Raw genomic sequence first — 27950 nt, forward strand, 5'->3', positions numbered from 1 at the left:
CTGTTATAAGTTTAATTTCCACGTATGTCTGGAACATAATTATGGCCTATTATCCATTAATTTTGCATTCATTTACACTCCCTTGATGTGCAAATGTCTTTACTGAATTAACTCACTACCTGGATATAAATTCTTTAAATTACATAATGACATCTGTCATGGTTCAGTACATGTTACTGTTGATCTCAGATATCGTGAATTGAATTTTGCTTTATTTTGGTAAAACATTCAAAACTGGCAACATCATATTGTTCCTGGTCCACCAGCCTTTAGTGGTCATATATTAAAAGTTTTATCAGGTCTACAAACCCACAACAACAAAAGGTTTGTTCAGAAACTAGTTTCCAGTGACTGCTACCTGCTGATTGGCTTTTAATTTATTCTAAAAATGTTTCCAATGGACTTATATGGAGGGTTGGTCTGGTCTGTTTATGTGTGGGTGGATAGAGTAGTAGCTCCATCTAACTACTGGTGTGCCCAGAGGGTGGGGGGGTAAATGATGGTGCAGAAGGCAAATACTTTCCCCTTGGTGGTTTCCATTGGCCATGCCAATTCTCTTCCTTCATGGAGGAGTGTAAATAGTGTTCAAGGCTGGTATAGGAAAGAACTCAATGAAAGAACAGCTCTATGGTTAGATCAAACTTCATTGGAAGCCGAGGTAGAGAGATCCAGAGGACTAGCTACTGATAGGCTGTATAATAATTCAGGGTTATATACAATGTACCCTCGAATTCCTTCTCTGCTATGTGTGCAAAAAAATATTTAGTGCTCACATTTTAAACTTGTGTGCACATGTCACACTACGTGCAAAAATGTGATTTCACACTAAACTCTTTGTGCACACCACAATTTGTTGTGTGCACTGGCTTCAAAAAGTGTGTTTGTGCTCTTGAGCACACAGCTTAGTGGAAACATTGTTATATGGTAGAATAGCCTGATACTCCAAGGAGAATAATGGTGTAGAGCCCTCCAGTTTATATACAGACCAATGTAAATATTTACATAATTATTTATTAATTTTCAAGTTCTCTGGGGAAAAATACTTGCCTGTTTAATGCTGTATAATTTTAAAAAAAGAACATCATCTTAAATCTTTCAGATACAACCCCCACACCCCATTGGTGGCACAGTTGATAACATGGAAAATGTGTGTTCTTTAATAGGAATACATTTTCCCTTAGTGTAGCAGAGGAATCACACCAAGTTCATCAGGCAGGGTGATGTATGCTATATATTTACAAAGTTGTAATTGGTCCCTGCACCATGCACGTATTATGACCATCCACCTATTATGCTGTACAGTGTAGTGAGCCAATCTATAAATAACCGCTCAGTAAGTAGCTCACAGGAGTAACACAGGAGGACTAAAAAGGGACAGTCTTTTGAGTACAGCAATGTGCAAATTTTGGATAGAGAAGGATAATTTGAAATTGCCATGAAGGAGCCCCTAAACAGAGAAGGGACCTGTGTCAATGCTTGTCACCAATATACGACGAAGTGTTAGCATCTTTTCCCCCCAGTGGTTTCATTACCATTTACACTTTCAGCCATGTAGCACCTGCCTCAAAGTTTCAGCACCTACCTAAATTGGTGTTAGTGACAGTTGGTGAAAAGTCTGTGATACATTTCCAAGAATACTCAGCAAGTTTGGTTTGCTCTAGACTTATCACTCCTAGAGACTGCTGTGATGTTTTCCAGAACTCATTAATGCAGAACTTAGGGACTAAATTCAGGAAAGACTACATGACACCCGTTTCCCCTCCCATAATAGCCCCATACTGCTAAGGAAATCTTGCTGTTTCTACCTACAGCTCTCTAGTTCTCACTATCGGTGGCCAGCTAAAGCCATTCATGGCTCCTGGAACACACACACATGAGTTGAGTTGAGCTTAGTGACCATTATTTAATTCACACTGTAGTTGGAACCTCAGAGTAAGTTATAATTTAGTCTGTAATTAAGTAGCTTAGTAAGGCAATACAACATAGTTCACAAAATTAACCAATGAAACAGTCTGGAGCTAAACTGCGCAAAAGTCCTGAGTAATCTATCAGTTCTAATGGAGCTTGCCAGTTGGGTTTGTGGCTAAAATAGTTCTAAAGATATGAAAGTTTCTATGCCATTTATAATAATTTGTCATAATCTTCTCCAGTATAAAATGTTGTGCATATTCATTGCTCCACCCTCTGAGACAGAGCCAGAACTCTTACAAATTTCCCCTGGGAAAGAGTGATTCACCTGGAGCATGCTTGTTAGATTACTGAGTACACATATATATTTATATAGCATAGCAACCCTAAAGAAGCACTGTTGTTCAGACCTGGTACTAGAGTAAAAGTACTTAAAACTGCTCTTGTACATTGGTGGAAACACCATCGACAACAATAAGTTTCATAGTTATGCTACAGCTCCTAGACCTACAGGGCAGGATTATCACTCTGAAATATTAGAACTTGATGAGAAGCTTTAATGTGATACTATAAATTAATGAAAGCGATGAGCTCCATCCCTCCAGGCATCTGTACTGCCATAATGCCCATGAGTCAGAACTTGGCATGGCATCTGCAATCCAAATCTCTAAATCTTTTGTGTGTATTGAGTAGACAATTTAGAATAGCTGGGATGGTTTGAAAAAGAATATGAAACCAAAGAAAAAGGTTCATTGATTCAAGGATCTACTAATGATGCAATTATTGCATAATTATCTACCAGTGCAATGTGAGCACAATTCTGAAACATGTTGGAACTTACAGAACCTTGCCTGAAGCTGTTTGGTGGAGAAGTACTGTATAATGAAACATAGAAAATGTTCCTGGTGTAAAGTCCCCGGGATGGGGTAGGGCAAGTGTAGAAAACAAAGGTGCCAACAATGTAGCAGTTACAGAGAACAGTTTGTGCGCAAGGTTGAAGGGCAGTGATGAAGTTCAATACAGTAAATGGAGAAGATATTTCATGGCAGATGTGCAAAGGGCTTGGGTTTTCTCCTTGTGTCCTACTGTATCAGTCCACCTGCCCTAGTGGTAGGGTCAGAACTAAGGATTGTCATGTTAGGCATGCCCGTAGGGTGTAGTAGCTGAGGGAGGGTACCGTTCTGATCAACATATAACGAAAGAAGAGAGTGAGACAGTTGGGATGGGGTAGTGGGGAAATTTATGTTAGAAGCAATGGAGGAAGGGGTGGGGCTGTTGAGGGTATGGATGAACTGTTGGGACACCTGCAGAGCTGTCAAATTTTTAGGCTCATTTCTAGGTGGATTTGAAAATTTTTGCAATCTGGAAGGGTCATAGGTGGAAGTGACATCACGCACATTTGCAGACCTTTCCTGAAGCCAAAGATTACATTCTCCTCCTACGCACATCACTTCACTGATATCACTGCACACATCAGATTTTCACCACAAATCTTCCAAAATCAGGAAAAGTGCAATAAATTGGGAGAATTCTTAAGAGTGACAGGTGACTGGGAGATGGAGTCCAAAACCTGGTAACTCCTGAAAAATTAGGGGAGTTGACAACTCTGCACCTGCCAAGTATTAATGCCTTGGGCATTAATACTATTTGGCTTGGCTCTGCCCCAGTGGAGCTTACAGCCCCTATCACATTCATACACACACTATGGTCAATTTTATTAGAAGCCAGCACTACTGCACTCTTTGCTCTAGCAGTGCTCCCCTCACCCTCCCAGAACTGCTCTGGTAACCAAGGGAGACATCATTGGAGCTGCGTCAGGTGGCAGCAGCATGAAAACATCCCTGAACCTGCATGTAGAGTACCCGGAGAAATCCCATGCAGACACAGGGAGAACATTTACTGTATAGGAAGTGTGTTTTACCATTTACTGTATGTGAAATTACTTTTTAAAAAGAACCCCAGGTAGGTGTATTTTTCAAGTGGTTGCTCATTGTTATTTCTGGATGCATCATTGTCGTTCTTGTTTTTCTCATGACCGAGGAGTAACATGTACCTTTGTTTTTCTTGCGGGCTCTCTTCCGCACTTCAAAAACATGCCAGTAGTTTAACTGGACATTCTGGTAGGCTAACTGGTTGCTTAATTTGAGTTGATTAATTTGGCCATGGTGTGTGCCTACATGTTTATGTGCGTGCTTGCGTGTAAATTAGCTCCAGTGGAACAGGGATGAATAACTTCCCTGCAAAACAAAGCTATATGTTGGTTATATAAAGCATTTAACAACACAAAATTGTCAAAATCATGCCTACATCTGCCGTAAAAGTTGCAGATTAATTTGGCCATAGAGTGTACATATTGTATGTGCTTACATGTAAAATTGGCTCCAGGGAGGTAGTGTTGGATGTAAATCATTGACGTCTCTGCAAAGCACCACAATATAAGAATTTAACAACACAAAACCTTTACTTGGTGCAATAGCCACCTACTGTATGACTTTTCATTGAATAACATCTATATCTACTGTAGATGTGTTTTGGGTGTGTATTACCGTCACAGCTACATACTGTCCTAATGTTTTAGAGACCGTGACTGATTGCTGCAGTAGTGCAGTTGCACATCTAGAATTTGCATGCCTGAAATGAGAAAGCATAAGTCCTCCATCAGACAACTGAGGGCATTCCAAATATTTATAGCTCCAAGCTATACTTGGGGGGTTATTTACTAAAATCCAAATTATCTAATTTCTCATATCTCATTATTTAAATAAAAAACCACAACCAAACTCCCATACGCGATTTTACCTTATTTATTATTTAAAAAGCTCCATTTAATTAGTTCAAGTAAAACTCGATAAAATCGAGTGGAAACCTGAATCATAGGATTTTTTTTGTTCATGCTTTTTTCCCGAAAAGCTCGAAATGGTCAGATTTGCAGGCTCTTTCCAGCGCAGACCACAGAAACTGAGATGGTCTCAGATGGCGGATTTTCAGATTTTGACTTTGCAGCATCTGGAAAAATTTGAGTTTTTACAAACTTTCTTTCGCCCCAGAAAGCCCAACCAGATTCAGAGTTTAGTAAATAACCCCCTTGATGTAGCAGCTCTCAAGCTTGTCATGTGACACTGATACCTACATAGAATTTTAAAAATTTAAAAAAGGTTTTTAATGGAATATCAGTGGCTAAGATGATCTAAATTAGTGATGTGTGGGTCAGGAAAAACTCAACCAGCACCAACCCTGACCCACAAAATTGTAGGACCCACACCCAGCCAGTACCCACAACCCTAACTGACAATTGTCATCTAAATTTCAACCCGGACCTGCCCAACAAGCAGTAAAGCCACAGGTTTTCGGGTCCACTTTCTCATCACTAATCTATTATATGCTGATTTTTTTATTTAGCTGGAGGCACCTGCTATAATATTTTGCTCCCCTTGGAAATAACTTATTTAGGCTGACCAAAAAATGGCAGTGCTTTACTGATACAAATAATTAGATTAAAATTCCATTTCAGTTTGTGGGAAATAAAAAAATCAAGGCAATTTTAATAAAATACAGTCTTTTTTTGCCAATGGAGAGATATTTCCCCACCAAATGACCACATCATGACTATCACCATGTCTTCCCATTAACCTTAAGTTTAGTCTGAAAGCATTCCCATGATAAAAAAAAATCTCCAAAGTCAGCAAACCAGTTATAAACTCAGAAATCAGGTTATGACGACTCCTTTTGCTCCACCTTGTTTTGTTTTATACATATTTTTCCAGCCGGAAAGGAAGCTGACAGCGACTTAGACATCTGCTTGTGTAAAGCCATAAAGTAGAAGAACAAACAAGACGCAGAGGGGATAAAGGCAGGAGCAAGATAGGAGGCATAAGGTACAAGGCAAAGAAGCAGAGGAAGCACGGGAGGAAGAGGAGCCAAGAATATAGGCAGAAGGAACTGCTGAGACAGGTAGAGGGAGCAGAGGAAAGCAGCACACAATGACTGCAGGTTTGTATTACACTGTATGCAGAAATAATAATAATCCAGTCTTCTGTGCCAATTACATGTTACAATAGAGCACATTATATGACAAGTGGACAGCTTTAGAACATATTATAACATTGACTGGTAAGTCATTTAATTGTTTAGTACTTATCTACTGTGCTACCTTCAGCTGCTTATAAAGGATCTAAGGTTAAGTGAAAAACAGGGAAGAATCATTCTGAGTCAATGACTAATCAGTCCATGCTCCTTCATAAGAGAAACACAATCATCAAATAATAAAGCTTTTTTTTATTTATATGGCATTTAATTGAGTCATTCTAGAAAAAAATATATGTAGAAATATATTATTACATTATATCATTATATATAAATATATATTATAAAAAATATTTACTTAAATCTTGAACAGTTGTGAATTCTTTATTTTTATACAAGTGCTTTTCCTTTTTAAGCCTTTTTAAACCAGTTCCATCTGGAATGGAAATGCAATAAATAAATAAAGTGTGCTTTTAAGCACTTACACCACTGTGTAAAACAAATGTTAACACTGGAACCATGTGTTTAAATATTACGGATCATCACTATGTAAATGTGGCAGATATCTGCAGTAATTGCTTTTTTTCAGGACCCCTTTGTCTCAAGTCATCATGCTATTGTGTTTTTATCCAGTCTTTTCTGTTTATTTCAGTTATTTTGTTCAGTCTTTCCATTTATTTCAGTTATTTAGTTCAGTCTTTCCATTTATTTTATAAATGTAAACTAGAATAATGAAAAGCAAGTCAATTATATGTTGGTTCATTGTATAACTAGGACAGGACTGACATTGTTCTACATGTGCACAGTGGGCCCAGGAACTGACCTAAAGGTTGTAGCCAAAACAAAATATTACTTATGAGGTGAACTACTTATTTATACAGGAAATGTTGGTACAGGATTAGGTAAAAGTCAGTTCCAACTGCAATACTCCCAGTCAATACTTTGGCCATGTTAAATAATTAACTTTTCTCAGAATTTCAAAAAAACACTGGCAAAGAAACACCACGACTCTAATTGTAAACAAGTAGTTCATGTAACCAGTATCATTGTCATTGCTTTCATCTTCTATAAACCTCAATATGTAAATTTATCCAGAAGAGACTTAAAAAATATCTGAAATACTCCTATTTAAGAATTCTGTAGGCCAACATAAGTCATACTTTTAGCTCAGCTTTATTATCTACCCCTGAGTCTAATTTATTGCAAATGAACAGATGGAAGAACTTTTGTAATAATGACTTGGCAGTGGGCAAAAGACCAAGAACAAGAACAGTATGCACAGGCTAAAGCTATCAATCTCTGTAAGATGACTTACTGCTTCTACTGTTGAGAAAGAGACTACCATACTAGTCTTTTAAAGCTAAAAAGGGAAGAGAACGAGTAGCATCTGCACATTCATGAACATTCATGAACCTGTAGCAGCAGATCAGAGTACAGTAAGAGTCGAACAGAGTATAGTAGAGTGAATTAGAACACAGTAGAGCAGCAAGGAGTAAGTGGAATATAGTAAACTATACTTGTACTACAGTTACAAGCACAATTACATGTAGATAATCAGCCCTATAGCATCAGCTTCTATGACAGGTCAGTCTTATTTTATTTTTGATAAATTGAAACGACCCTTAAGCTAAGCTTCTCATCAGCTGCCCAAAGGACACTGAGCATGTGCAGTGTGGATGACACTCCTAACAATGGTGAGTTCCTGTGACAGCTGTGAAGGCCAGAATCAGAATCATTACTGGGAACAGGCAGAAATATCCACGTCCTCTGGCCCAACCCTCGGCTTTGGTTCAAGTCCTTAAAGGAAAACTATACCCCCCAAACAATGAAGGTCTCTATAAAAAGATATTGCATAAAACAGCTCATATGTAAAATCCTGCTTCATGTAAATAAACCATTTTCATAATAATATACCTTTCTAGTAGTATGTGCCATTGGGTAATCATAAATAGAAAATTGCCATTTTAAAAAATAAGGGCCGCCCCCTGGGATCGTACGATTCACTGTACTCACAAACATACCAACAAACCATACATGTTAGGTCACATGAGCCAATTAACAGACAGAGTTCTGTGTTTTGCTTCCTCACTTCTTCCTGTTACAGTTAGAGTTGAAGTATTTCTGGTCAGGTGATCTCTGAGGCAGCACAGAGACCATCACGAAATGGTGGCTCAAGGCAAGAGATGTAAAAGGGCAATATTTACTTTAATATATATTCCAGTTTGGTAAGATTCTTTAATATGCCACTTAATATGATATGAACTATCTGTTGCTTAAGTGTTAATTTTGGGGGTATAGTTTTCCTTTAAGCCCGCTCAGCGTTTAAGTCCTGTGGCCCTGGACTTAACGCTTCAGCTCTGGAGTCCTTCACTAAGAAGAACGTATTCAGCACACACCAATCGTTGTGTCAGCAGGATTTTTTTAAAGAATCTATGTTTCTCGAATATAGGTAAAAATCATAGTCTTTATTGATGCATCTGATTTACACGTAAAACAGCGTCTGAGGTCTGACGCATTTCGTGTCTACACACTAGGGATGTAGCGAACTGCCGATTTGGTGTTCGCGAACGCCGTTCGCGAACACCGGCAAAAAATGCGAACGTTCGCGAACAGTTCGCGAACTTCGAACACCCGCTAAAATCGTTCGATTCGAACGATCGAAGGATTTTAATCGTTCGATCGAACGATTTCATTCGAATCGAACGATCGAAGCATTCGATCGAATGCTTTTCATTCGATCGAATGCTTACAATCGTTCGAATGAATGGAAATCGTTCGATTTTTAGCGGTCGAAGGAATTCGAATGGTCGAATGGTCGAACGATTTGTATTCGAATCGAACGCGAACTCAAAATGCGAACGTCGCGTGATGTTCGCGAACATTCGGCGGACGCGAACGGTCGAAGTTCGCGCGAACAAGTTCGCCGGCGAACAGTTCGCTACATCCCTACTACACACTTCCTCAGAGAACTCCCAGAATCATTACTGGCATGTTAAGTATATAAAATATGGCATTTCTAGCCATATTAACTGGCTTCCCAAATACAGAAAACAACAATGTTCTAGTAATGCATGCATTACACTCATTGCCAAATCTTCATCCAATAACCATGACTGTCTCTCTTTTCGTTTCTTTTGCAAAATACCAGAGATCTCGTTCTCAGATTTTCAAATCAAAAGAAATAATACCGCCCATCATACGAATGAAACTGGAGACAGGCGTCTCTTTGTTAGAAGAGGACAACCATTCTTTATTACCGTTCACTTCAAAACAAGGGGCTTTCAACTAGGCCAGGACAATGTCATCTTCCTCGTGGAAACAGGCAAGTTACAGCAATTATATTTACATTGAGTCACTCAAAATGCTTGCTAAGTCTTGAAATGTATCATGTGAAAGAAAAATTAACCATAATGTAGTAATTTTTTCCCCTTTTCCTTATTTCCCTTCTAAAATACAGTAAAATATATAGAGAATATCTCCAGTGGCACAGGCAGTATAAAATAGCTCCCACTCTGTACTCTGCTTCCATATTGCTATAATGTAAATAGAATACCCTAGAGCAGTGTTACCCAACCAGTGGCTCGTGAGCAACATTTTGCTCCCCAACCCTTTGGATGTTGCTGCAAGTGGCTTCAAAGCAGGTGCTTATTTTTGAATTCCTGGTTTGGAAGAAAGTTTTTATTGCATACAAAACCAGATGTACTGCCAAACATCCTGTTGTCTGCCAGTCCAGAAAGGGGCTACCAAATAGCCAATCAATTGCTCCTTCGCTCTTTTTACATTTAAAAGTGGCTCATGGGTAAATACGCTTTGGAACCCCTGCCCTAGAGCCAAGAATTACACAGAAACTGTGCTGAAAGAAGAACTAAAGCTTAGCTAAAGAAGTAGGCTACAAATGTTGTACATTATGTTTTGGGTACCAGCCCAAGGCAACCACAGCCCTTTAGCAGGGAAGATCAGTGGGGGTCATTTATAAACTTCGCGCAGGGCAGATTGGTTCGCAAAGTGAATATATTTGCCCTGCGCATGGTTATATTTATAAAGCTGAATAAGAGGGTGCATACAGAATTGCGAATTTTTTATTCACAATGCGAATATCTAAAGGGGCTTTATAAATATGTCACGATTCGCAAATTGCGAATCTTTATGCGCACACTCTGCGACTCAATTACGCCACAACTTTGGTGGCGGATAAAATATACGCAAAAGAGTTTTGCAAACTGCGAATTTAACGCTATTTTCGCGCACAACAACCTCGCACATTGGGATCTTGAAAATAAATGTCTTTAAAGGAGAATTAAAGTTTAACTAGGCTTAAGAAGGCTAGAAATGTACATTCTGTTTTGTGCTTCTGTACCAGCCCAAGGCAACCACAGCTAGGGTTGCCACCTGGCTGGTATTTTACCGGCCTGGCTGGTAAAAATGATGGTTGATCCCAATTTTCTTAATAGGGAAAAAAGATAAATATATAGGAAGGCCTTTTTTTCAGAAAAGATGGCAACCCTAAACACAGGCCTTTAGCAGTAAAAATCTGTGTCTCCAAAGATGCCCCAGTAGCTCCCCATCTTCTTTTCTGCTGATTCACTGCACATGCTCTGTGCTGCTGTCACTTACTGAGCTTAGGGACCCACTCACAATATACAGTACACATAGAATATAAATGTCACAATATAAGGCTGATTTGTAATTAATACAGATAATTACTACATGGCAGCAGAGAAACCAGTGCAATTAGCATCAGAATGTAATAATTAGCCCTAAAGCATCAGCTTATATTACAGACCAACCTCATTTTCTGCTTGATTATTTGGACGACCCCTAAGCTTAGCTTCTCAACAGCTGCTCAGAGCCCACTGAGCATGTGAGTGTCACAGAGACTTTCCAAGATGGTGACCCCCTGCGACAAGTTTGAAGTCTTGGATCATTGCTGGTATTGAGAAGCTAAATCTTTAAGTTGGTGCAATAAGTTCAGTATATAAAATGTGGCATTTTTAGCCATATTCCTTTTTAGGGTTTAGTTCTCCTTTAATTTAATCATTAGCAATAACTGTCACTTGTTCACATGACTCATTCAAATTCCGGCACACCAGTGAGTGGGTGAGTAGGGGGGAGAGGGTCCGGAGGGATGTTATTGGTGTACAATAAGGCTCCTTTTTGCCCTGGACTGGCAACTATAATACAGGTGTGATATTTCATGTGTACATTCAGTTAGAGTTTTTATGTATTGTTTAATTGGTTCTCGAATCTGACCTCAATAAAGGGAAAGGTGAATTATCTCTATAGCACTTTTATGCCATGGGACTTTACAGGGTTTTTCAGGGCAGCCATGATAGTTCCACTAAGTATGCCTGGGCACCATGAAAGGCTGATGACTCATAGGCTGATACCTATATGCCAACTGCTCCTATAGGTAAAGGGATGGAAAGGGGAATTTTCTAACTTCTATACTGCACTTAACATTCTGTCAATGCTTTTCCAATAAAAGGACCTTGGCCCGACGAATCCGCTGGAACAAAAGCCGTATTCCCTTTATCAAAGGCTTTAAACAAAACAATGTGGAGTTCTGCACTGCAGAACAATGGATCCAACTCTATGGTCCTCTCCATCCTTTCACCCCGTACCGCTATTATTGGACAGTATCAACTAAAGATGCAAATTAGCAGTGGAACAAAAACCACCAACTACAATCTGGGGACATTTATGTTACTGTTTAACCCTTGGTGTGCAGGTAAGTGTTTTTAACTATTTTTAGTTTCAAAAACATTCCACTCTATTGACTGCAGTAAGTCTGCAGGCAAAACATAGACAGAATGTTTTTCATTACTTTTAGGTAAGGTCGAAGGTTTGTGGCAAACCAACATTGTTGTGGAACAGGAAGAGGCTGTAATTGTTGTTTTAGATAAATGGAATCTGCACGTTACTCTATTATACTTGTAATTAAACACACAAAGCGATGCAATTATCTGTTTGCTCACGGCATGTAAATCATGCAGCATTTGAGAAAAGATCTTGTGTTCAAAACACTCTTCACATTCTTTATATATCATGCACTATTCACTCTCATCACATCTACCGTTTGTTTATTCAAGCTAGTTTAAACACCAGCCAGGGCTGAGAGATTTTTGCACAATAAATTCCCCAAAAGCGTAACTGGTTAAACAGCAAAATGTACTTTTTAAGCACATGTTTCAGCAGGCAGAGAGTTCCAGACTGGAAATATACAGTAAAGATTTGTTATTCAGTTCATGGTGCCACTGACCAATGATATATATATATATATATATATATATATATATATATATATATACGTCAAAGTCGTAGTTGGCCAGCTTAAATATATTGCAATATATGGACAAACAATCCCTGTTTTGTTTAAAGGGTAAGGCATTTTTTAGTAGCAGTATGCACAAAATGTCTCTGTCTTAAATATATTGATAATGGGTTGAGTGCAGAGGAATCTTGTATTTGACTATATGTATTTTGTGGTCACACCCTCATTGCACCCCCGCCTAATGGTTTTAAAAATTAGTGGTGAGCACAACTTTCCCTTGTTTGTTATATATATATATATATATATATATGCACAATCTGCAAGCAACTTTTTTAGTTAATGCTGACAGATCCCTGATATTCATTATTTGGCAACATGTCAGTGCCCCTTTAGTAACATTGTCTGTGATTTTCTAAAAAGTTTAATACAACATGCCTCCCAAATGTCCCTTTTTCGGAGGGACAGTCCCTCTTTTTACAGCTCAACCCGCAGTCCCTCATTTGTACTGGAAAGTCCCTCTTTTCTCTGCACTGAACAGCCAGAAAAAGAAACAAAGTTTCTCACTTAATTGGCTTTTAGCAGAGAGCCCAGAACAGCCACAGGTGCAAATAAGATACTTTGTGACAATTTTGAGACACAAAAACACAGTTTAGATGAGGAGAAATATTTTCAAACTTTCATAACCTGCCAAATTTTCTAAAACAAACATGGTAATTAGGGGGTGTGGCCACAGAAAGGGGTGTGGTCAAAAAAATTGCTGTGCTACATGCTGAAAAAAATTTTTTGTCCCTCTTTTTATTTCCAAAATGTTAGGAAGTATGATACAATTCAAACCTCACGACCCCCTGGAACCTTTCTGTGTCAAACTGTAACACTGATCCTTTTCCAACACCATTATACTGGAGTCAGGGTTTTTTAACTCTAGGGGTTTTCCTAGGCCCACAGTATGCTCTGAGCATTACATTTACAAACTGGAAGGCAAAGTGCAAAAAATGCACACGATGCACCTTTTTAATACTTTGCACCCTGCCTTCCCTTCTAGATGAATTGTTGTAGGTCTCTGACCTCCATGTTGGACTGGCCCACAGGGATACCAGGAAAACTCCCGGTGGGCCCAGGTGTCAGTGGCCCTCATGCTGCTAAACTTTTGGCCTATTTCTAGTGATGGGCGAATTTGCGCCGTTTTGCTTCGCCGAAAAATTAGCGAATTTCGCGCAAAATTTGCGAAACGGCGAAAAATTCGCGAAACGGCGCCGGCGTCTCGTTTTTGACGCCGGCGCCCGTTTTCGACGCCGGCGCCCGTTTTTGACGAATTTTTTTGGCGAATTTTCACGGGCGTTTCGCGAATTTATTCGTTGGACGCGAATCGCGCAAATTCGCCGCGAATTCGCGCCTGCCGAATAAATTCGCCCATCACTACCTATTTCATGTCCATTCCCTATTTCTATGAGAACAAAGAGGCTAAATAGATGGAATAGTAGATTATAGTATGTAAAAAAAAGAGACTAGGAGAATAGAGGTTGAGTGAGGAGAGGAAGAATAAAAGTATAATATAGAGTGGGCCCTGGTCTAAAATTACTTGGTGGGCCCCTGGTTGAAGGTTTTTGGGTGGGCCCCTGGTGTCCCAGTCCGACACTGTTCAGATGTACAAAATTGATGCACAAATTAGGAAGCTGCAGCTAATGCTAACAGCAACAGGCCTAGGCCAACCTGTTACTATAGGGCAGAAGTGCTCTCATTCTCCCCTTAGTCATGAATGGTCATTATGCACCTTTTTAACATAAGCTCAGCTGCAGTTCTGTTTTTAGCTCATTAGCCTCCTGAGACAATGCCGCCTCCAGCATTTACCTTTCCTGCAACGGAGAGGGTCCTGGGGTCTGCATCGCTAGTGCAGCAATTGCACTATCTTGCTCTAGAAGAGCCAAATTCCCAGTTTAAAAACTGGACATTCAGCTCTTAAAGTTACCAGGCAGCCTTTTTGTGTTTCAACTCGCCTCATTGGCGCAGCGCCCCTGCTCAGCGGAATGATTTTATGTCAGAAAGGGAGGCATTTGTTCCTTTTAAGAACAGTTCAAAATATATCTTCTGCCAAGCCTCTCAATATTATTTAGAACATTATTATGTTAAGTAGTAACTAGTCTGAAAATGGCCTGTCTTTAGGGACAGTGACACATGCACAATGTTAAACGGGTTGTTTACCTTTGAGATAAATTTAAGGGGGTTATTCACTAAACTCCGAATGCAAAAATTTGTGATTTTTTTTTTTTTAAAATCGGACTCACAAATTTTTGGGAATGTATTAAACCCAGAGGATGGAAAAGTCAGAATCTGAAAATCCAGCATCTCAGACCTGTCGAGGTTGCATATAACTCAATAGGAGAAGTCTTAAGTCTACTAGAAATTCATGAAAACAATAAATAAACCCAATAGGCTGGTTTTGCTTCCAATAAGGATTAATTATATCTTTGTTGGAATCATGTACAAGTTAATGTTTTCTTATTACAGAGAAAAAGGAAATCATTTTTAAAAATTTGGATTATTGGATAAAATGGAGTCTATGGGAGATTCGGAGCTTTCTGGATATCGGGTTTCCGGATAAGGGATCCTATACCTGTACTAAATAAGCGTAAAAAATGTTGAGATAAAATCGGACTTACCCCCTAAGTATGATGTTGAGAGTAACATTCTAAGACAATTTCCAATTGGTTTTAATTTTTTATTATTTATCGCGCTTGAATCATTTAGCTTTTTATTCAGCAGCTCTTGGGTTTACAATTTCAGCTGGTTTTGGTAGCTGGGGTCCAAATGACCCTAGCAACCATGCACTGATTTGAATAAGAGACTGAAATATGAATAGGAGAGAGTCTTAATAGAATAGATAACAATACATTTGTAGTGTTGCAGAGAATTTGTTTTTAGATGGGGTCAGTTTTGAAAGCTGGATAGAAAGCAGAAAGAAAAAGGCAAATAATTTAAAAAAAAACCTATAGAAAATAAATAATTAAGATCAATTGAAAAGTTGCTTAGGTCTGGCAATTGTAACATACTAAAAGTTAATTTGAGGGTGAACCACCCATTTAAAAGAATCTTAAAACAGGAAGGTGTCATGGATTTACTGTATCATTATCTCTTTTATTACAGATACATAATAGTAGGAAGCTGACCATAGATTTCCAAATGAACAGCTTCCTGTATAATTTAGCCCATGGGTTGTTGCTTTTCTCAGCAAAAAATACGCCTGTGAATTCAACAGCTACACAAAAATGTCCTGTTTTCTCTTTCTTTCGCCCGCCCTGTTTGCTGATGAAAATAAAATGCCTCGGTAATAAAATGATTTCTCACTACAATTACTTGATTCATCTGTCCACAAAAAGTTTTACACAGAAACTCTCTTGTCTCGGCTTGACAGATGATGATGTGTTCATGGGAAACGAAACCGACAGGCAGGAGTATGTCATGAACGACTACGGATTTGTTTATCAAGGAAACCATAACTGGATCTCCCCTTGCCCTTGGAACTTTGGACAGGTTGGTCTATTAACAGGGAAAAAAGAAACCCCCATTGTAAAATATATATTGAATTAAGTACCCCCTCTTGTAAATTATAGGGATATTATAAGTTACCGAGGAGTTTCATTTATACAGGTCATGGAACTCCGAGGTAACTTCTCATATCCTTATAATTTACAAGAGGGGGTACTTTATTTATTATAATACACATGTTTCAGTGAGTCATGTGACAGAAATGACATCAGAACTCACCGTTTATAACTGATGACATCAGAACTCACCGTTTATAAGGATATAATTTACAAGATATTCATGGCTTTTGTGTATTATAATGATATAATACACAACATCCCTGATAAACGATATCCTCATAAATGGTGCTTTAGATATTTGTGACGCATCACTCACTGAAACTTGCGTATTATAATAAATAAGGATCATATTTTCATAGGTTAGTACTTGCCATGTTTTTTTCTTGTAAAAAGTGCCCCAACCCAGTGATTTGGCCCTACAGTCTAATTCTCCCCCAAATGATGCAAGGAAAGAGCAATCAATTCTTAAAGGAGAACTAAAACATATAAAAAAGAATGAGTAGCAATACAGAAGAAGGCCAAAGAAGGCGAATTTAAGAATAAAAGCAGAATACAATCGACACTATATCACTGTGTTACAAAACGCTCCCCAAAATTTCACACTAATGAATGATTTGTTTTTTTTGTTTGTAGTTTGAGGACGACATTGTGGATATCAGTCTAAAGATTCTAGACAAGAATTTAAACTACATTCAAGATGCATTTAAAGATTTAGCCTGTAGGAATAACCCTGTATACATCAGCAGAGTCATCTGTGCTATGGTGAGTATTCCTTTAAAGGGGAATAAATGTTATTGAAGCCAAAAATGTCCAGAGAGTGGTTTTGGCCATTCAACTGGGATAAAGATTATACTGATATGCTATTGGGGGTCATTTACTGCCAATAAATCTAGATGCAGTTGCACAAGTTTGTCAGTTCGAGCAACGCATAAGTCAATGGGTGTCAAAATAATTTTGACACGAGAGGCAATTTTTAAATACGTGACTATTTGGTCCAAATGCATTAAAGCCAATGGGCGTCCGACCAATTTTGACGCACATCAATTTTTTTTTTGACGCAGTGGATGTTTTGTTAGCGAATTTGCTTCCAATGAAATACAGAAATTCATTGCGAATTAGTGTCTGTTGAATTCATTCGCCCATCACTAGTACTTGCATCAAAAGACACTCTGCTCTTGCACTTCTGCATATTTGTGCTTGGTCCCTTCTATCCCCCCTTGTGAATCGAGCACAATGTACCTATTGACACAGGGGAACCCCAGAGCTGGATTTACATAGTGGCCCCTAGGCCCACTGCTGTTCATCGCCCCTGTCCCCTCCCTTTATTCTTGTACATTTTCATCATCTGGACTGGAGCAATGGGATTGGTGCACGGGAAATTCAAAAAAATTCGTATCTCCAGGGCATCCCCAGTGTTTTTGAACCAATGTATGCCACCCCCCCTACAATCTTGCTTACCTAGGCCCGGCCTAGGTGGCCTTTCCACAAATCCAGGTCTGGGGAACCCTGGAGCAACCACCACCTCCAAAGATGGCATTAGCTCCATGGTTTCCAGAGTAACCTTCATCAATAGACTGCACACTTGTATCTCAACAATCATTTGCAGACAGCATCCTGAGCAAATACCAGAAGGGATGCCATTCAGACTGTTCAGGGAAATTGCATCTAATACAGGTTCAAGTACATACACAACTGTGCAACAGCTACTTTGCTGTGATTGTGAGGGTGCAGTCAATAAGGGGCTTATTTATTAAAGCTTGATTTTTTTTCTGTTTTGAAAGGGGAAAACCTGAATTTTTTAGAGGAATAAAAATTGAATTTTTAGAGATTTATCATACCCCAAAGCTGCTTAAAATCTTAATCCGAAAATCTAAAATCTGTCGAGGTCATGTAGAAGTCAATGGCAGATGTTCCTGAAGTTTTTTCTTGACATTGTGATCTGCGCTGGGTTTTGCGCGATAATCGAAAAAAAAAGTCTGGGCTTTTGGGCGGCATCTCGAAAAAAACGTTTCAATCGAAAAAGTCATACAATTCGAATTTTTATTTAATTTTTATGCAATTCGATCCGAAAAAGTCATACAATTCGAATTCTGTTGAGTCTTTTCCTGCCCCGACTTTTTCAAGCTGATTATTTGATAAATGAGATAAATTTAGTGGATAGGAGTTAGGCCTACTTTGTTTTAATAAAAAAATAAGATACATTTAAAATTTTAGTAAATATAGTGTGCAATGTGTACTTTTGGTCTCAATCATAATGTTTTTCACTAACAATGCAGCATTTTGTATCGAATTCCATCATTGCGGTCGCAAGGGAGACTTGCACCTGGCGCAATTACGTCCAAAGCAATATTGTCCCAATTTCACGATTGCATTGATGTGAATCAGACGGTTATCCCTGGATTTACCAATTGGAAAGTGGTGTTAGCTCCATGGTTCTCCTGTGTCAATAGGGAAAGCAGCATTCAATTTGGAACAGGAGGAAGGCAGCAGTGCTGAGCACAACAATGCAAGGAGCACATGCAAGAAAATTTGTGAGCTTGCAATCGTAAATGACTCCTATGTTATTGCCTCCAAAATTTACACTATAAATATTTATTCGGCACTCACAAATGAGCATTTCAGGCCCTTGTGCCACCCTGAAGTGGCCAAAGTGATGCTACACCCCTCCATGCTTAACTTTACAGCTCCCCTAGTAACCTGTGGGACTCTGCTGCCTCATGGCTGGAGAGCCCCTATCTATAGTTCCTCTTTGCTTGGCTCCAGTTTAATTGAAACAAGAGGTACATTATTTCATTCGATATTCGATTGATTCTGTAGAACAACAAGATAATGTTACTGTTAATGTTCAGTGACGTGTGAGCAACCACACAAAATAAGCAGAGATGTGATAATGTATACATCAATCAAACCTCGTTAGTACAGCAATTATCTGCTTAAAATCGGTGTACTTGCATATATGGTGTCATTAGATTAAAGCTAACAAGGCCAACGTTTGCCTGGTCCAATAATTCCAGGCACCCCATAAGCAATTAGCTTTAACTGGTCTGTTTCAGTTACTGTAATGAAAGTTAGTTGTTGGTTGACTGCTATGGATTACCTGACAACTGCGAACCTTGCCTCTGTTATTTGCTTTTTATTTTTCTCAAACTAAGGATTGATTTCATTGTGGTTACTAAACAACCTGGCTTTAGGGTTTATACACAAGATTCTTTCGCATTTATAGACCAATAAGAGATTAAGGAAAAGATTTTTCCTTTCCATTTCCACATGCCTGATCTAGCCCGCACATGACTAACTGAGAGTGGAATGCTTTCACTAACAGTATCATCTTCTGCTCATTATGGGCACAGTCAATGGAATAATAATAGCCATATTTAATAGCCCACGTGCACATGTAATCAGGTTAATTTCACTTAAAAGTGCAACCAACTTCCTAACACAGAATCGTTTTAGCAGCTGTATGTGTGTGTCTGTGTATAAAGGAAATACCAAGGGATTATATAATAATAATAATAATAATAATAATAATAACTGCAATGCTCTAGTAAATCGTGACATTCAATAAGCATTTACTGTTGCTTGACTTGGCAGTCCATCATCTCTGTTAGCCCAGCGGTGCCTTTTCTTGTTGGGTATCCTGGAGTCACTGGAGTGAACACATTGGCATGGTGGGGATTCCTCTTCCAGGGAGTATTTCACATTACTTCTGGTTGGACACCATTGCTAAAATCAGCAGGCAGAATTTCATAACAAATAGTGATATTTTACAAGGTGTGTAATTTGATTTACTCCAGAAATGTACATAATATGTACTGCATTATATACTCAGGGGCGTAACTACCAGGGGAGCGGGGGTGAAACTGGGCCAGGGCACCCCCCCCCCCGGTAGATCGCGCACGCTGCAGCCGGCTGGAGTCGGCTGCAGCGTCAGAGAAAAATCGCACAGACGAGGGTGTAGACGGGCCCGGCTGCACGGCCCGCACCAGGGTCCGCCCCCACCAAGTTCTGTACATATATACAGAACATCTGTACTGTATATACTTCTAAACATATATAGAATGTGTCTTTCATTTAGTTTTCAATTTTCAGAGAAAATTGCCTCCAAAACCTTGCTTTCACCAGCCAATCACATCTGCTGCCACTGTAGGGTGTCAGCAAATCCAAGCAACCAGCAGCTTGGCAGACCTGAAATATATTAAAAGGGGACAAATGTTTAGGTATTGAATAAATGTTTTGGTTTTATATCTATCTGATTTATTATTATTATTATCATCATCATCAAGAAGAATATTATAGACAAACAGCCCCATTGGCTGTGTCATCAGCAACCCACAAATGCACAAGGCTGCACCTCTGTGCTGTGACAGTGATTGAACCAAATGCCTTACGAAAGGAGGAAGACTATGGGGTTTTAGAGAAATATTATGATTTTTCCAATGGCTACATGCCCTTGCTCCCTTTAGTGATGACAGTGTGGATGTTTTAGGGGAAGGCTAGAAGTTTGAGGTGATTATTAAATACACAAAACATATTGTGGAAAATGAGTTCCATATATGTATTTGTTTATTTTTGAATAATGCGCATCTTTTCATACTTTTCTGCTGCTGTTCATTCTTTGTTTTATTATAGATCAACAGTAATGATGACAATGGGGTGTTACAAGGTAACTGGTCTGGGGACTATAAAACCGGAGTCTGCCCATCTGCTTGGAATGGGAGTGTACGCATTTTAAGACAATGGTATAAAAGTGACTGTCAGCCAGTGAAATACGGACAGTGCTGGGTGTTTGCTGCAGTCATGTGCACAGGTAATCTGATTGGGAAATGTATTTAAATGAGGGTAAAAAAAAAAATACACGTGCAGGAGATAAACTCAGTGTTTCCGAATAGGCAAATACCATTTTTACCATTTAAGCAACCTTCCATTTTAGTATGTCAGTTATTTTCAGATTTTTCTCTAGTTTCATGGGGCCACAAAATAGAGCAACATGCCTCAAGAATGTCCTTTCTCATCAGTGGAAAGTTGTGTTATATTCCATTAAGTTCTAACTGTTCGTCTCTCATTCCCAGTGATGAGAAGTTTGGGAATTCCAACCCGGGTTGTGACCAACTTTGACTCGGCTCACGACACAAACCAGAATCTGCTGATTGACGAATACTATGATACGACTGGAAAGAAATTGAGTAAAGAAAATAAAGACAGCATTTGGTGAGACCTCAATTTACCATTTACATAAAGTTAAACGATTTTCTGTCATGGGGAACTGAAGATCTAAGAGCTGTTGTCACTTTAGTTCTTTGACCCCCATATCTTAATCTTTGTCTTTTCTATTCATATGGGTCAGTCAGATGACTTCAAAACTGGTGCCTGTATGCCCACCATTGAAGGTGTTCAATATGAGTGAAAGTACTAGGACTTATGCTAAACATACATTTTGCCTGTTTTTAATAAAAAAAAAAAGTATGGGTTTTGTTATTTCTTGAGGTAAACAGGGAAACTGAAGCTACTCCATGTTTGGTCCCAGGTGTCTACTTTACCTGTGCCACATCCAGTTGGACTGTGGAATATGTAGTAGCAAGAACAGAAACTATGGAAAAGCAAAAACAGGCATAGGACCCCTTATCTAGAAAGTTTTTAAGGGAAGGTCATCTTCTATGGACTCCATTTTAACCAGATAATTAAAAATTATTTTTTTTCTCTGTAATAAAGCAGTTAATTGTACTTGATGCAAGTGAAGCTGCATGAATCCAAATTACGGAAAGAAACCTTCACCAGAAATACCTCAGGTTTTAGCAGTCTTTTTAGCAACAAAATATTCAACAAAACTTCAGAGCACATGTTAACGCTAAACCTTTGATTAGCTATAATGTGCAATGTAAAATTCGACAGCAACTGATTTTACATTGCGAGCAATGCTAAACATTCGTAAAGACGCCATTTTAAATATCGGTTGCGACATTTAATTAAATTCCCCCTTAAGTTTTAGAAGAATTAATTTAGACATCTCATTAATCATACAGCAACCTTTTGCTGTTTGTCTTCCTTTAGGAACTTCCATGTGTGGTGTGAATGTTGGATGGCACGGAGAGACTTACCTCCAGGATATGGAGGGTGGCAAGTGCTTGATCCAACTCCACAGGAGACAAGCAATGGTAAGCACTGCAGAATTAAGAACAAGTTCACAGCAAAAGTTTATTGATAAACGCATAACCCATGACGAGATAATATTAAAATAATTTTTCATTCCCTTAGGGATCTATGTCTGTGGTCCTGCTTCAGTGAAAGCTATTCGAGAGGGAGAGATACACCTCAACTATGATGCTCCATTTGTGTTTGCCATGGTGAATGCAGACTCTGTGTCCTGGGTGGTCACCAAAAAAGGAAACGAAAAGTACCACTGCGACCCACATTTAATTGGAAACCAAATCAGCACAAAACGCGCTGGCAGCGATGAGCGTGAAGATGTGACCCATCAATATAAATATGAAGAAGGTATTAACAGTTGCACAAATGGGATTACCCAGCATAGAAGGGAGTTGCCACTCCCTGTGTCACATACTGTACAAGAATTAAGGCATTCCCCACCTGTTAATGCATACTTTGGAAAAAAATTTGGGATCTGTTTAAGTCATGCCCCATTTAAATCCCTCTATGTCGCAAATATGTCCAAAACCCTGCTTTCTTCCCAGTTTACCCATTACTGTTAGTTCAAGGCTGTCCCAGAGAAATCAGGACAGGACAACCAAGATGCTAGTGGAACTGGGTGGTAAATGCCATAGGACACGAGCTCTCTGAGAATGTGTCTTTGGGAGTCTGGAGGAGAAGCAAAATGACAGAACCTTTATGGAGATTGATGCTTGAGGGTCCATGAAGAGACCTTGCATGATGTACCCCTATTCCTAAACCGATATTCTTAAGAGATCAAAGGACAATTATATATGCCAGCTTTATAGGACAGTGACCGTTTATTACTCTTTAAGACTCTTGTTAACAGAAATTCTCTATGTGCTTTAAAATTTAGAAACAGCCGAAGAAAGAAAAGTGTTTGAGAAGGCCCTGAGCCGACTACACAAAGGAGGTGCCATGATTCCAAATAGTGACACCAATGAGAGTGGGCATATGAATGGAGCTAACAGACCATTATCCAATGGTATCACTCCTTCCCCCGGTGGATCTTCTGGATACACCCCTCGAAATGAAGATTCAAACCTTAATCGCCCCCTGAGAGAGGCTTTATTGTTGCTGAAGTTTAAATTAACTGAATCTCCCCAGCTTGGAGATACCATCAATTTGGTGTTACTGGCTGGAAATCTGATCTCCACTGCCAAAACTTTAAAGCTGTGTTTGAGCGCCCAGGCTATGAAACATGACGGCAAACCAGCTCAACAGTTCTGGAAAGATTCCATGTATATAGAAATGGGGCCACTTGAAGGTAAACTATTGTGTTTTATCTGTTTCTTCTAAATTACTATGATGATATTAACATATATATTGACATGAACTAGTAGCATTGGGATGGGCTTAGAACTACCAAAGTCTCTATGTAAGGTCACCATTTCTTTTATTCCTTTTGAGCTGATTTGGGAGGATAAAGAGAGTATATTAAGAGATAATGGGAATAATGGGAATAAAGCATTCCATGTAACTCCCACAGTGACTTACTATCATCAATTTTAACAGAAAAATAGACTCCATTTTCAATGAATTGTACTTATCTTGACATTTGTTGTGTATTGTCCTTTTAAAAGCATGTCTACAGTCATTCTTTTCATATTACTACCCACATGAAATTCTAAGGAAGGGCTAAACACAGTTCTTTTTTAGACATCCAAATTGTTTCCACAAAACCTTTATATGTGGTATGAACATGTAACCTTTAATTAAATTTGTGAATAAATTGTAATTTTGGTTTAGAAATAGTCATGGCTAAATCTGGTGGCATTTAAATATGGCAGACCCAAAATTCCCAGCCAATTCTCCATTTTACCAGAAGCACTGTAATAGTAGAATATTTAACATGCAGTCATTCTGTAAATGACCCCAAAGAAAGTCCTTTGAGTATTAAGACATACTCTTAATACTCAAAGGACTTTCTTGGGGTCATTTACAGAAGAAATGCACACAATGGAGAGCAACTACTTTTGTAATTCATCCGAGTCCCAACATGCTCCTGTGCTTTGATACAGGTGCAAATTGTGTCCTTCCTAATTCTGATAAATTGTGCTCAAGTGCATGTATTGATGGTGAGGAATCCTGGAACTACTATGATCCTGGACCTGGCAGCATCTCCAGGGCTTTAATGAACACCAGACTAGCGCCCAGCAAATTGGATGCAGAACATGTTCTAGAAGTGACGTGTCCTTTACTTTAGTTTGAAAATACTACTGTATATGCAACTTGTATTCAATTTGAGTCAAAGCGTAAGCACAATTGCATCCTTTCTGACACCTTAAATTTACTAAAAAGTCATTTAAATATACAAACAATAGAATTGTTTTGCCACTTATGTGGATTGATTATTTCTTAGTTGGACTAAAGTACAAGTTACTGTTTCATTTATACAGAGAGAAGGGAAATAATTTAAAAAATGTATTTAATTAAAATGGAATCTTTGGGAGATGACCTTACCATAATTAGGGATTTTCTGAATAAGAAATTTCTGGATAATGGATCCCATACACATGGTACTGATTATAGAGCTAATATCAGGAATGTAACCTATTTGTCATTTTCTCCCTTACAGAGAAATGGATTTTAGTCAAAATCCCTTATGCAAAGTATGGACCCTTCCTAGAAGACAACCATTTGATCCGATTTATTGCGGTTGGAGAACAGAACATTACCTGGGAGAAAGTTCTAGTGGAAAAAGATGTTAATTTGGCTTTACCTGCAGTAGATATTAATGTAAGTTTTTATGGCTCTTGAAGGGATTGCTTCACAAAATAATGAGATAATTCCATGATATAAAAGGAAAACAGACTACTGCTTACTGGTTGTAGAATTGGGGCTCTTGCTAAATAGGGCTCAATTGGCTATCCCCTGTACCCCAGAAAGTCAAGAAAAGGGGGTGTGATTCATGGCCAGTGAAAGTGAAGCATATAGGCGCAATCTGTTTATTGCAGTTTATTCTTCCAAGTTCTAAAATTCATGATTAATAAAGAAAAAACTAAAAAAAGGTTCTCAAGTGCAAGCCAAGCCCCCACAGCTCTTCTAAACTTGCAAGGTGCCGTGGTAGGTTAACGGGTTAAAATGAAGATTGGGGGAAGCATGAGAAGCAGTAACTGTATGAAGGTTGCAATGACTGTTCACCCTTGGGATATTGCCAGATAAAAACACACTGTATTTGTGCTGTGTTGGCCGTTCAGCTTTCATATGGGGTAACTGATGCTGCAAAGTAAATCTGATCCTGGTATAGAGCAGAGGTTTTCAGACTTTTTGACTTCAAGGTCTCCCCCCTACTTTTTACTGGACTCCCTTTGACTCAGAAAAACATTACAGGTACAATATATGAATACTTTCTATAAAAGGATTCTTGTTCCAACTTCATACTGTATATTAGCAAATCAGCAGGAATCTCTAACCCTAGTATCAGCCCTGTGTTCTACAAATTTGTGTGTTTTGCCCTGTGTTTGCACCATAACAGGTGCATTAAAGATGCCCCTGGATTGTTTCAGTTTCCAAGTTGGCATCTCTGAATGATCCTTTTCCTATCAGCAGCATTAACAATAACCTTGCAGGAAACATGACCTAGAACCCAAGTGGCAATTTAATAACTAGTAGGGATGTGACCAAATCAGTGAAAATAGAATACCCCAGGTACAGCAGTTTTCTAATACTGTACCTGTACAAACAGGTCCTTTGAAATTGGATTGAATACTGAAGGCATTCCCCTGTACTAAGCACAATTCAGTAGAACAGCATGAAGTTACAATTACAATGAGCGTCTCCTTATTCTCCTTATTTTTCAGTTCCTCGGACCTGCTGTTGTGGACAAACCATGTAAAGCGGAGCTCTCCTTTTCTAGCCCCATTAATGAGGAGATAAGTGACTGCCAGGTCCTGATTCAGGGCAGTGGTTTGCTGAAAAATCAAGTGAAATTAAAGTAAGTGCACATTAGTAATTTGGCTATAGAGAACTCTTGAGTATCCATATAGTTAGCCTTAACTTAAGGTTCTCAATGTTCCTGGGTCCAGTTTGAGGTTACTAGGGTTACCACACACATTACAGGGCCTTGCATCATCATATGGAGTCATCTATCTGGTATCAGATAGATGGTCAATAGCCTGGTTAGAAAAATCATGCTTGTTACCAATGTTATTAATAGGGAAGGAACATAAGACATTCCCATAGGTCACATTACCTCACTAGTAAGGCTACCCAAATCCCCAAACTGGGCCCTAACCCTTTTTATTTCTGGAAAATACTTTTTACATGATTATTTAGGAGTAAATCATTTTACACCTCTTCACAAATAGGTCTCATGTTTATATTTTATGGTGAACACAACAACTTCTTTACTGAGTTTTGTTCTCTATTGTTAGCATGGGCACCCTGAAGCCAGGACAGAAGGCAGTTGTGTCGTTTGAGGTTGTTCCATACAAAGTGGGTTACAAACAGCTACAGGTGAACATCAGCAGCGACCGGTTCAAGGGACTCAAAGGTTTCAAGAGTGTCGTGGTGAAACCTTAAGCCTAAACTTTATGAACTTTTTGAAGAAGCCATGATGGAAGTCTAAATGGATATAGTGAAGTGTAAGCAATTCAACTCATCAAAGGAAACAATGTCTCGGAGAAAAGGGTTAATGGATACTACATACATGTGAAAATCTTAATGGGGTGGGCAACTACTCTGTAACAAGTTGGGAAACCAACTGGAATGTAACCAGCTTACATGCTAAGGTGTTAACTAAGCTATTGTGGACTCAACTTTGTTTGGTCAGAGGTGGGAAATTCTCAAGGTTATTTTGGGCCATTTTATTTGGGCTTTGTCTCCTTATCCCCTCTTCATCTCCAGACATTTTATGTTTTTTTATTGTATAGATATGGGGTCAATTATCCAGAATCATCATGATCCAAATGAGATTTTGGTGCCTTTTTAAAATAGCTCTGGCACATCAGGAAGGCCTGCAACCATCCTCTGCTCCCATCTTATTTTCGCTCTGGATCAGATGGGGGAGAGAGTTTGCAACCCACTCCTAGATTTTCCTGGCTTAGGTTGTGGTAGGTTCCTTGGTTACGATCCAAGTATAGGAACTCCAGCAGTATTACTGCAAACAACTTTCTTGGTAAACACTACCTGGAATAAAAAGTTGTTTGCAGTAATACTGCTGGAGTTCCTCTTCCTTCTCCTATACTTGGATCATTTGCAGCAGTTGCAGCACAGAGCAACTATTAAGGAATTGGACGCATACCATTTGGAAAAGCTGTGCTGACCACCATCCCCTCTTCTATTTGAAGGTTCCTTGGTTACCCAGTTTTGGGAGCACTCCTGGATAAAGATCCCATACCTGTATTTTTAATTTTATGTGGCCAGATTAAATGTAAAATGTTTATTGAATTGATTTTTAAATAAACAAAGAACTTGCAATTGTGTTTTGTTATGTTTGTTATTTTAAAAAAAACATAATGTCTGGTTACATACATAAGCAGGGAAAGAGCATCACTTTTAAATGATAATAATTACTGAATAGTTGGGGTTTCCAGTTTCAGTGAGTGGTTTATACAGAATATTTTTCAGCAGATGCTAGGCATACATCTCTTGCTTTTAGTATAGTATATCAGCTTTGAACAGCCTTATACACTTTAGAAAATAAAAACAAAGTCTGGTGTCCTGGTAAGCAAGTTTTACTTGGTCCTCTGCCCCTGTATCCCTTGCAAATATTGGGTCGGCTGGTTGCATGGCTATGAGTCTGCTTTTATCTAAGTAGCAGATAATTGGCTTCTGCTGGAAGGTGAAGTTTAGGGCAGAAATGTACAAGAAAAAGCCCCCAGCAGGTTGAGCTAATTTACCTGCACCTTCATGGAGTCAAAATAAGCTAAGAGAAAACTTTCCTGAACCTCATTTTTTACAGCCCCAGACACAAGTGCAAAAGCACAATGGGGCACAAAATCTCGCCCTTTAATTGTGAACAACTTCAACATCAGCTG

At 38.9% G+C, this 27950-nt stretch overlaps 1 protein-coding gene across 1 annotated transcript; it reads left to right on the forward strand.

Annotated features, from left to right (window-relative positions):
- Positions 1–3711: 3711 nt before the first annotated feature.
- tgm5.L (transglutaminase 5 L homeolog) lies at positions 3712–27379 on the forward strand. The gene is made up of 14 exons (XM_041576227.1): positions 3712–3870; positions 5673–5898; positions 9080–9253; positions 11417–11659; positions 15612–15730; positions 16438–16566; positions 20434–20611; positions 20874–21012; positions 21853–21956; positions 22057–22296; positions 22826–23236; positions 24548–24708; positions 25773–25906; positions 26346–27379. The coding sequence occupies exons 2-14, from the start codon at positions 5889–5891 to the stop codon at positions 26491–26493; spliced, it is 2190 nt and encodes a 729-aa protein (XP_041432161.1). The 5' UTR covers positions 3712–3870; positions 5673–5888; the 3' UTR covers positions 26494–27379.
- Positions 27380–27950: the final 571 nt, after the last annotated feature.

This window comes from Xenopus laevis, chromosome 9_10L (assembly GCF_017654675.1).
Source record: "Xenopus laevis strain J_2021 chromosome 9_10L, Xenopus_laevis_v10.1, whole genome shotgun sequence".
NCBI lineage: Eukaryota > Metazoa > Chordata > Amphibia > Anura > Pipidae > Xenopus > Xenopus laevis.

Coding starts and splice junctions, on each gene's coding strand:
- tgm5.L (XM_041576227.1), top strand. Junction 11,660..15,611: donor GTTTAACCCTTGGTGTGCAG/GTAAGTGTTTTT, acceptor TCGGCTTGACAG/ATGATGATGTGTTCATGGGA. Junction 20,612..20,873: donor TGCTGCAGTCATGTGCACAG/GTAATCTGATTG, acceptor TCTCATTCCCAG/TGATGAGAAGTTTGGGAATT.